The 10,941-nt window shown below is 38.7% G+C and overlaps 1 protein-coding gene across 1 annotated transcript in view; it reads right to left on the minus strand.

Moving 5' to 3' along the window:
• EPHA3 (EPH receptor A3) overlaps positions 1-10,587 on the minus strand; it is a 132,767-nt gene extending 122,180 nt beyond the window's left edge. The window contains exons 1-2 of the mRNA XM_032594592.1: positions 10,332-10,587; positions 9,295-9,630 (exon numbers count right to left, since the gene is read on the minus strand). Coding sequence (XP_032450483.1) covers positions 9,295-9,630; positions 10,332-10,587 — 592 coding nt within the window. The remainder of the gene's footprint in view (positions 1-9,294; positions 9,631-10,331) is intronic.
• Between the last annotated feature and the right edge of the window lie 354 nt (positions 10,588-10,941).

A 10,941-nucleotide genomic window follows, 5' to 3' on the forward strand; every position in this document is an offset into this window, starting at 1 on the left:
CCTGGAGCCTGCTTTGGATTCTGTGTCTCCCTCTCTCTCTGCCCCTCTCCCACTCCCACTCTTGTCTCACTCTCTCTCAAAAATAAATAAACGTTAAAATTAAAAAAAAAAATTTAAAAAAGGATGTATTTTTTATTTAAGCTATATTAAAGATATCTATTTCTACCAATGGACATCATTACTTCATCCTGTGAAATAGCAGGCCACTAAACCATTGGCCGTAAAGCTTCTAAAATCTTTATAGGATGTGAGTTGATAGTGTATACTTAAAGGTACATTTAATGATTTATTAATATTATACTAGTAATGAAGTTCTGAATTGTGGTACAAGCATTGCAAAAGAGAAGTAAAACAAGACAGATTATACTTGGATTTCTAGGCCAATCCCTTCATATGATGGACAGCGATTTTTGACCAGAAGAAATGAAGGAATTTGTCTGTGATCACCAGAGTAAGTGGATGACAGAAGTGATTCTGTCCCAGGCTGAGGACAGAAATCTTTTCATTACATTGGATAGTCTCTAAGGTGTCATCCTTCTCTGCAGAAATGAGTGGTCCTTCAATGGGACATCTATACAAAACTAAGTTCTTCTTCTTTTCAATAATGTTATTTAGTTGTCATTTTTTTTTTAATGGGACGGCAACTGTGAAACTGCCAGACTAAAATCAAACACCTAGAAAGTCCTACAGATGAGGATTGGCTTCCCCTCCCTTTGTATTTTTTTATCAGACTTAATTCACAGAAAAATATTAATTTATTCATTATTATAAATATGAGCTATTTTATAAATAGAAACTTAAAAAGAACATCAGTTTGTTTTTGCTATAGGGGTTTTAGTGTGACAACTGGCAAAAGTGGACTAGTATCTGAGATAACAGTAGGTAGTAATGTGAATGTCTTCATTTTGAAAAATGTGTTGAGGTTATATAAGAAGATGCAGTGTTTTTAGGAAATCACACGCTAAAGTAGGTAGGAGCAAAGGGGCACATCCTATGCAATTCACTTCCAAGAAGTTCAGAAGTAGGGGCACCTGGGTGGCTCAGTCGATTGAGCATCCGACTTCGGCTCAGGTTATGACCCTGTGGCTCGTGGGTTCGAGCCCCACGTCAGGCTCTGTGCTGACAGCTCAGAGCCTCGAGCCTGCTTCGGATTCTGTGTCTCCCTGTCTCTCTGTCCCTCGCCCATGTATAACTCTCTCTCTCTCAAAATAAATAAACATTAAAAAATTTAAAAAAAGAGAAGAAATAAATAGAAACAAATAATAGAAATACAGAGAAATAAATAATAGAAATAAGTAATATCTATACAGAAAAGGAGATGGGGGAGAGAACGATAAAACAAACATGGCAAAATGTTAACTTTTAAGGAATCTGGATAAAGGTGTACACACATAATGTATACTACAATACTATTTTGTGACATCTGTAATATTTTCATACACATGAACAAATCATATCTTATGATAGAAACTGTACACATACATGCAGAATTTTAGCAGGGTAAACTGAAAGAGGAGGGAATCTGCTGTTCACTCTAGGTAAAGTACTGGGTCGGGATAATGTTCATAGGAAAAAAGAAGTTTAAATGGAACTAGAAAAAAATATTTAGAATGTGCATGCCTGTATAAAAGAAAAAATCAAGATTGAGGAGATACTGAAAAGGAGATAACTAGAGCAATACCCAGAGAATGGAGGGGCACCTCTTTCAACAGACACAAATTGAGGGAAACATGATGGCATTTACCTAAGTGTCAAACTAAAGTTAGTCCAATTGTTCTGGGACTGATGATACTTCAATGCCAACAATCTGGCAATCAGGAATCCAAGTAGAAAGAGGCCGAAACCCCTAAATCTTATTTTGGGGTGGGGGGTAAATTTATGGCTCAAAAGTTTAAAAATGCCATGTTAGACTTGAAAATAATAATTGCAGATAACATTAATACTCATATAAATCCAATGATGTTACTGATTTTACTCTTTTGTTATAATTAAGTCATTCATATGCTAAAAATTTTATTTATTTAAAAGATTGTTTTAACATTTATTTTATTTTTTTAACTTTTTTTAATGCTTATTTATTTTTGAGTGAGAGAAACAGAGAGTGAGTGGGGGAGGAACAGAGAGAGAGAGAGACAGAATCCGAAGTAGGTTCCAGGCTCTGAGCTGTCAGCACAGAGCCTGACACAGGGCTCAAACTCACAAACCGTGACATCATGACCGGAGCAGAAGTTGGACGCTTAACCAAATGAGCCACTCAGGCGCCCCTAACATTTATTTATTTTTTAGAGACAGAGAGAGACAGAGTGTGAGCAGGGGAGGGGGAGAGAGAGGGAGACACAGAATCTGAAGCAGCCTCCAGGCTCTAAGCTGTTTGTTAGCACAGTTTGATGCGGGGCTCGAACTCATGGACCGCGAGACCGTGACCTGAGCTGAAGCTGGATGCTCGACCGACTGAGTCACCCAGGTGCCCCTAAGAATTGCTTTATTAACTTATTCCCCGCTCTTTTTTTTTTAAGCTTGGTCATTTATTTTGAGAAGGTGACGGGGGAGAGAATCCTAAGCAGGCTCTGTGCTGTCAACGTGGAGCCCAATGCGAGGCTTGAACTCATGAATGGTAGGATTATGACCTGAGCTGAAATCAAGAGTCTGATGCTTAACTGACTGAGCCACCTAGGTGCCACCCACCCCACCATCCTCTTCAATATCACCTCTTAAAACACAAATCTAGTGAAGTTACTCTGCCACTCAAAATGGGTATCTTTCTCCAACATCCTATTATCTAACACTCAGGTTGGTTGGCTTTCCTTTACTATTCAACCTGATTTCTTGTTACCTCTGAACAAGATCAATTTCCTCCTCTCAACCTAGCCTTGTTGTTCCTCAGGGAGCTCAGCTCCAATACTATGCTATACGTATTTCTTTTTCTTTATATCTATCTGGTTTATTTCTATTTTTCATCTATTTGTATCTATTTGTATCTATTATACATCTGACTCTTCTCCAAAGGTTTCCCTAAAATCCTTAACTGTGACATCTTAACTCATTTCATTGTTTAGTGTCTTAAGTAAATTTATTTATTTCATATATATTGTTTTTAATTCTATACTTAGATGGTAAATTCCTGCATGGCTCGGGCATATATGACATGTACATAAAAGAGACACTCAAATGTATTTGTTGGTCCATTAACACTTTTTATATACATCTCAGTGGATTTTACTTCCTACTCTTTTTATCTTAGAATCTCAACATAATTAAAAGATGACTATTAAAATTAATCACATCACTTATTTATAAATGTTATAACCAGGAATGTAAAAACTTAACACTGAGTATAGAGAAAAAGGCATGAGGATTCAAAACAATTGAAAGGAAAAATCAAGAGTACGTGACAACTTCTTAAATGTAGAAAATGAAGCAAAGATGTTTCTAAATGTTAGATTAGAATCTGGCAAACTGGGGAAATGATGGTTGTCTTAGTAGAGAGGGGAAAAAAATAAGGAAAGAAAGCTATTTGAGAGAGAATGTGTTTTAATTTTTGAATTATGGAAATTTCCATTAAAAATCACTTATTCATTCAGTAGACACTTGAGTGATTACAAGGTGTTTAGAAGGCCTTGTTGTCTTTGTTCTATGTCCAAAAAAATATAAATGTGAACATGAGACAAAGTCTATGGTCTTGTGAAGTTTATATTCTTCCTAACAATTTAACATAGAGACACAAAGAGGAAATTATTCCTGATTTCCAGGAAGTGACTTGCTATCAAATGAGGGCAGATATCAAACCATGAATGAAAGAACAAAAGGAGAGGTATGGATTACTCTGTGAAAAAAAATCGAATCTTAGATTGAAAATCAGGAAAAAAATAGGATGAAACCTTGATGAGTCAAACCATTTATAATGCACACACACACTTTTGTGTGTGTTGTTATTGCTGCTGCTGTTATTTGATTATTTGTAACTTCCTCTAAGATGAAGGAACACCTATACAACACAAAAGGCAAGGGAAAAAAGCCAGGAGAGGGAATGTTGAAGATGCTAGAAGGGGAGGACATTTGCTTGAGAGCACATTCTATTAAGACTCAGGAATCAGTGGGAGTTAGCAAGTACAGAGGGGGAGGCAGGAATTAGATTTAAAGAAACTGTGGAGGGGGTGGGTAGAGAGTAGCATTTTTCTTTTCCCTCTGAACCTTGAAGGTCTTGATAAGTGAGGACAGTGTAAGAGGAAAAACACACTCTGATATGCCTCCTCTAATCTCAATACTTAACTCACAGAACACTTCGCTTCTGGTTACCAAATGTGTGGGGATTTCCCCATACCAAGCAATTCTGACCCATAAGCTGGGTATCCTACAAGGAATTCAGTTCTGATACTATCTACCTGGAATTAGCATTGAAGCCCAGAGTTAGGGGCCCAGTCCCACAAGGCCCCCCTGCCCTCTTTTTAGCTGCTAATCACAAGTTCAAGTTGTTATCTATAATGCTGTCCCACCAGCTGAAATCAGAGATTCCCACTACCTCCTTCTTGGGTCCAATTAGTTTGCTACAGTAGCTCATAGAACTCAGGAAAACATTTTGCTTACTAGATGACCAGCTTATTATAAAAAGATACAACCCGAGGGCGCCTGGGTGGCTCAGTCGGTTGAGCGGCTGACTTCGGCTCAGGTGATGATCCTGCGACTGGTGAGTTTGAGCCCCGCATCGGGCTCTGTGCTGACAGCTCAGAGCCTGGACCCTGCTTCAGATTCTGGGTCTCCCTCTCTCTCTCTCTCTCTCTCTGCCCTCTCCCGCTCAAGCTGTCTCTCTCTGTCTCTCAAAAATAAATAAACATTAAAAAAAATAAAAAAAAAAAAGATACAACCCGAGAACAGCCAGATGGAAGAGATGTACAGGGCAAGGTATCCGGGAAGAGGCACAGAGCTCCCACCCTCTCTTCAGGCACGTCACGTACCAGCACCTCTCTGTGTTCACTAACCCCAAAGCTTTCTGAACCCCATCCTTTGGGCTTTTAAGGAGACTTCATTATGTAGGCAAGATTGGTTAAACCATCACCAGCCTCCTCTCCCTACTCCTGGGCTTGGGGCTGGGGGATAAGGGAGCTGAAAGTTTCAACTTTCTAATCACGGGGTTTGGTTCCCCCAGCAACCAGACCCCATCCTTAGGGTTTTCCAAAAGTTGATTCATTAACATAAACACAGGTGTGGTTGAGTCGGGGTTGTTATGAATTACAAAATAGACCTTTATTACTCTTATCACTTAGGAAATTCCAAGGGTTTTAGGAGACATGCACCCTGAACTGGAACCAAAACCAAATATATTATTTCTTATTATAAATCACAATATCACAGAGGGAAAACCATCTGTGGAGAATGAGGGCATGAAGGATGAAGCTAGGTCTGCGGAAGAGTAGAGATGATAAGGAAGATCTCTTGCAGAACGCCCCTAAGTAACCCCGTGATAGATGGCGGAGAAGCAAGAACCAAGTTTACTAGGGTTAAGTTAGTAACTAACTAAGTTAGTAACTAAGTACTAACTAAGTTAGAGTAAATGTTCCAGCAAAGCCCCTCTCTGTCTCCAAGGCAGCATTTATTTTTGTAGCTACATGGCATGAATCATAGGATGACAGAAAGAATATGAAGATAGAAGTTGGAAATGGCATTGGAGTTGGGAGACATAAATGAAAGTTTGATCTCTTTGATGAAATGTTAGAAAAGCCTCTGGGATCTCAGTTTCTCCAGGTATAAAATGGGGGTGGGGTGGACCTCAAAACTGAAAGCCCCTAAGGTCTCTATTAGTGCTCCCTATTTTAGTCTGGAATCATTACATGCTATAGGATAGTGAAAAGGGGGCAGATTCTATGATGGAGGTTGAGAATAAGCAGACTGATATTTCACTAGTGGAATGATTGTTTCCAGAAGTGAAAGGTAAATACACTCATGCAAGTACAAAAACAGGAAGTAACAATTTACACTAAGTTATAACTTTACAGATTTTTGCTTTGCAATTTGCAGTTCTTTCTGGATATGTTTGACTGATAGATTCACAGATAGATACAATCTTTATGGAGAGACCATGATTTTGATCGCACTGGCATACCTTGCGAAAGTATTGAACTAACATCCGAATTTACAACATAATCCCCTACAATTTAGAAGGTGCCTTATCACGTGGTCATCACACGGCTTTCACAATGCAATCAAGAGAAAAATCAACAAACTCAATCTCACAAACGAAATTCAAAGGGACACGTTTCACCTTCTCCCTTTATATCCTTGTCAAAGATAGAGAGACTAGGAGGAATTTAAACACCATGGCATCATATCTGTCACAGCCATATCTTTTTAGTAGGTAGAGAGCTCATTTTTCAAGGCTACCAGTCCATTAACCTTCACAAGAACAAAAATAAAGCAAAACAAAGAAACACTCCCTGGAGAAATGGCATCACTCCTAATCTTGCTTATACATCTTACTGTGGGGATTTGAAGATGGAACAAAGACCTCTAGCACCCCAGGCACACAAAACGATACAGATGCCCTGAAATAAATATATAAATGCCTGGGGTGCATTGTGTAGACAAATTTGTGATTATTTTTTTAAATGATAGTGGGGTTAGAGAGAGTAACTGATATCATCCCTGCTGAATCTGTCTTACCCTGTGATTTGTATCTGGGAGGGCTGAAGCGTCAACCCCATTTATTTTTTAATGTCTTGGCCTGTTCTTGTTTGCCCTTACCTAGATTCATTCAGTGTGTATATCTGGAACTATTAGTTTCCTGATAAATGCATTGTCAGAAAGCCAGAGGCCAATGATAACATAGGAAAGAAGGAGCTCTTGCTTGTTTTTATACGTTTTTGTTTGACTTGGGAGATAATTATAACCCAGATTGATGCTCCTATTTTAAACAAGGTAGTAAATCAGCATGAAATATAGGATTGGGGAAAGCCATTTGCCACATAATTATAATTTCTTAAAATTCCCGTGTTCACTGAATATGAGAAGCTATAATCATGCAATATATAGCAATGGCATTACTCATCTTTTTCTCTCATGGAAGACAGTTACATAAACTGAAGTTGCAAATTTTTAAATATTATTAGTTACAAAGTTTAAATACCATTAACTGAAGCAAAGCAAAAGCATATGTTGTTTGGTCTGAGACCTAGCTTCCAGTGGGGGAAAAAACACAGATTCAGTAAGCAAGATTTAAAAAACGATTCAGCACACTTCCCTTAAAAGTCCTGTCTTTTCCACAGATAAAGTTTATATATCACCATGAGACAATGTAAAAGTGTAAGACTTTCATCAGTATAGGAGACCAGAAGGAAAGTAGGACCAAAAGAGGGATTTGGAATCAGAAAGAGACAGGTGAACGTGGACTCTGGCAGGGGTTATACACAAAATACCTATCAATGACATAATAGGGATAAGGACCCCTCAAGAAGGAGGCGTTCCAGTGCAAAGCCCTGAAGACCCCCCTCTTACGCCAGCATTTATGTTTCGGCTGCTAGATTACGGGCAAGGATTATGGAGCTAAGATACTGGGTTTTGGGGGCTACCCAGGATACCTGAGAAATGAACCGATACAGATGTATCTGCCTAACTCCCTTGCAGAAGTAGTTGGAACTACTCTGAACTAGTATAACCAGCAAAGTCATACTGGTGCATACTTACTGAACATTAGCCCTGGGTGACATCTCTTAACTGTGTGCCTTTGGTAGTTTAAGGATCTTCCTGAGCCAGCCACGTGAGAGAAACAAAAGTGGTGTTTTCAGCTGTTTTTTTTGGCTGCTGTTCTAAGACCGCTTTCAGCTAAAGAGAGAATTCAGACCTCTCTCTTTCTTTCCCTTTCCCTATGGCATCCAGTACACCTTCCACTCAGGGCGAAGGGCGAGTCCCAGAAGACAGCAGAGCGGCTTCGCCAGTTTAAGCCAAATGCAGCTAAGAGGCAGAGTCGCCTCTCAATCCTGACTTCTGGCTCAGGGGTGAGCCCATCTGGGAGCCGACAAGAGAAACTGGTCCTTGTTGAAGCATTCTCAGGGCGCATCATGTCTCTTCCTTTTCTCCCGTTTTGGCTCCGTTATTTATTTGTGCATAAAGGATGCAATGATATTTCTGTCTTGAACTGCTTGGAATGTAGTATCCCTAATTATGTACCGCACAGCAACAATTATGTACAATAAACACCTATCAGCTTAACTTCGCACAGCCTTTGTTGGCTACAAAAGAAAACTCTTATTCATTCATCACAGTTATCAATAATGGAAACATTGTGATCACCTTATTTCAAAGGGGCATCACTGATATGTCCCTTGCGTATACTGTGTAGAGTAACCCTTCCACATGTTTCAGAGAATCACAACTAAAGTCTCATCAGTAATTCTGGACACTACACTGTTGAAAAAAAAAAGCCATACTAAAAAAATCGTAAGAATTATCAGAGAATGAGAAAACACATAGAAGATTTAAGGGGTGATTAAAAGAACAAGATTTACTAACAGTGAAGAAAAGAGAAATATTGTGGATGTAAGATAAAGAAAGGTGAGAAGTTTGCTTGTTGTTTCATTTTTCCATTCCATATTAAAGGGCCTTTGCTTACAACCTGCCAATATAGTGTTTTGTTTTAACTGGGAAAAGATTGTCAGCAGGAAATATAGAAGATATAAAAGTAATTTATATTTGCAAACATTTTTAAGTCAGTGATTCCAACTGTTCTCTACTAAGACCTCTTTTCACCATGCTTCTCCACAAATTCCCTACTTTGAATTTTTAAATACAAATTATATCAAATAAAATGGATTTATTTTCTTATTTTTAATTAATCAGAATTATCTGTATCTGAGCTATAATACTTAGAGCTTCAGAGGAACATAAAGCAACAGAATAACTATATAAAAATATGATATAATTATAACTACGGTAAAGATATTTTGTAATTTTAGGTATCCTATATAACCTGCAAACTAAGGTTCAATGTCTGTTAAGTTCTTTGGAATATCAAAATGTTTCAAGGAGCCCCACAAGAACCATCTGCAAAGCCGTGGTTATTTAAATATTCCAAATTGAAAAACAAGGGATTAAACTAGTTTAAAGTCATCTAATAAATATGACTTATTCCTACTTGAAGAATTAAATTGAGGTATTGAACGTAGCATAACTGCTTAAACGTGACAGAAGAGAACATTCTGGGACTCTTTCAAACCTTTGCCTTCCCCACTCTTTTTTGCACACTCTGTCAAAATCATGACTCGGCTCTGAGATGGCGGGAGCAGAAAGCATCGAGCACGTACTCACCAGCCTGGTTGGTTGTGATGCTGACTGCAGCGAACTGTCTTGGTGGTGAGCTCAGCTCTGACACCCCGTTAATGGCATCGATCTCAAAGGTGTAGTTAGTATGTGCCAGCAAGTCTGTCACTGTCACTGTGGTGTTGGTGAGTCCGAACTGTCGAGGGAGGAAGCGGACATTTGGGCTGCATGGCTCACACTGTTTTACATTCCACCCACATTTTTTACATATGATGTTGAAGGTAACATCTTTCCGGCCTCCTGTGTCCAGGGGCCAACTCCAGTCCAGGATGACCGAGGTCTCGTTTATGTTAGAGATAACATTTCTTGGTGCAGATGGAGGTCCTGCAAAGTAGTTCAACAAAGATTAATGAGCCTCACTTCTGTTTTCTACTACAAGGGAAATAGATAATTTACAATGGAACCGAAAGAGGTAAATAACCATCTTGTCTCTATTATACACTTTTAATTCGTCCTTAGAGGATCCATGAGATTATAGACACATGGCTTCAAGAGCACTATCGTCCCCAAGCCATGGGTGGGGGAGTTTTGACTCAAAGTTGAAGATACATTCACAAAGTCCAATGAGGGAATTTACTACTAAATTCAATGCCCTCGTGAATAGTTATGAAAACTTTACTATTAGTTTTATAAATCTTAGTCCTTTTTCCCTATGACCTATGACCTACATGTAACGTGAGGGAATAGAAATGTAAAAACACAAATCCCATGACTATAACCTCCCCTATTCTGTCAAATGTAATACAGGATCTAAACCAAGATACAGAAAACTTTCTTTCTTTCTGGGGGTCCTGTTGCAGGAAGTGCTTTAAAAACTAATTCATTTTGCGTGATAAATGTTGCATTTGTGGTGAGCCAGCATGGAGAGTGAAGCAGAGAAAGCTTTCAGTTTGCACACGGATAACGGAAGGAAATGGGCCAAATGCTTTAAAAAAAGAAGAAAGAAGCACAATAACCAGAAGGAAAAAAAAAAAAACACAAAATAAAAGAAACATGGAGGCATGGGTTGCAGCAAAACTACTCACGGGTACAAGCCATGGATGGAGGGTCTTTGTCTGCTCGGAAGTACTTATTCTCACACCTGCAGTTCACTGAACCATCTTCGTGGGTAGAACTGTGCGGTGGGCACTTGGCACATTTCACATTACCATCCGAAGCCTTGTAGAAACCTGGTCGGCAAGCTACAAACAAAATCACTCTTTTAAGATTCGGTGATAATTTTGAAAGCGTATTTTTCAAAACACGTAAAACAGATTTCAGAATGTTAGGGGAAGAATTCATTAGGAATAAAAAAAAAAATCCATTTTTTTTTTCCTTCCAGAATTTACAGAAGCAAATAATGTGACCCAGTGTAGTTTCTCCACATATATACATTTGAATTCGCACCAAATGTTAAAGGGAAAAAAAAAACCCTGAAGATTTAGATTATTTTGGCACTAGAGTGTGATGAAATTTCCAGCTCATGTTTTCACAGCTTTGCTTGGCATTGAACTATTTGTGGAGAAAAATACAGCAAAGCCATGTCATCATGTAGCCATTCCCTTTTAAAACATGATGCAATGTGTACATTATCTGCATGCAGTTAGCACTACATTACACACTCACTCTCTCTCTAATTGATTTCTGTGTGTATGG

This window comes from Lynx canadensis, chromosome C2, assembly GCF_007474595.2.
Source record: "Lynx canadensis isolate LIC74 chromosome C2, mLynCan4.pri.v2, whole genome shotgun sequence".
Lineage (NCBI taxonomy): Eukaryota > Metazoa > Chordata > Mammalia > Carnivora > Felidae > Lynx > Lynx canadensis.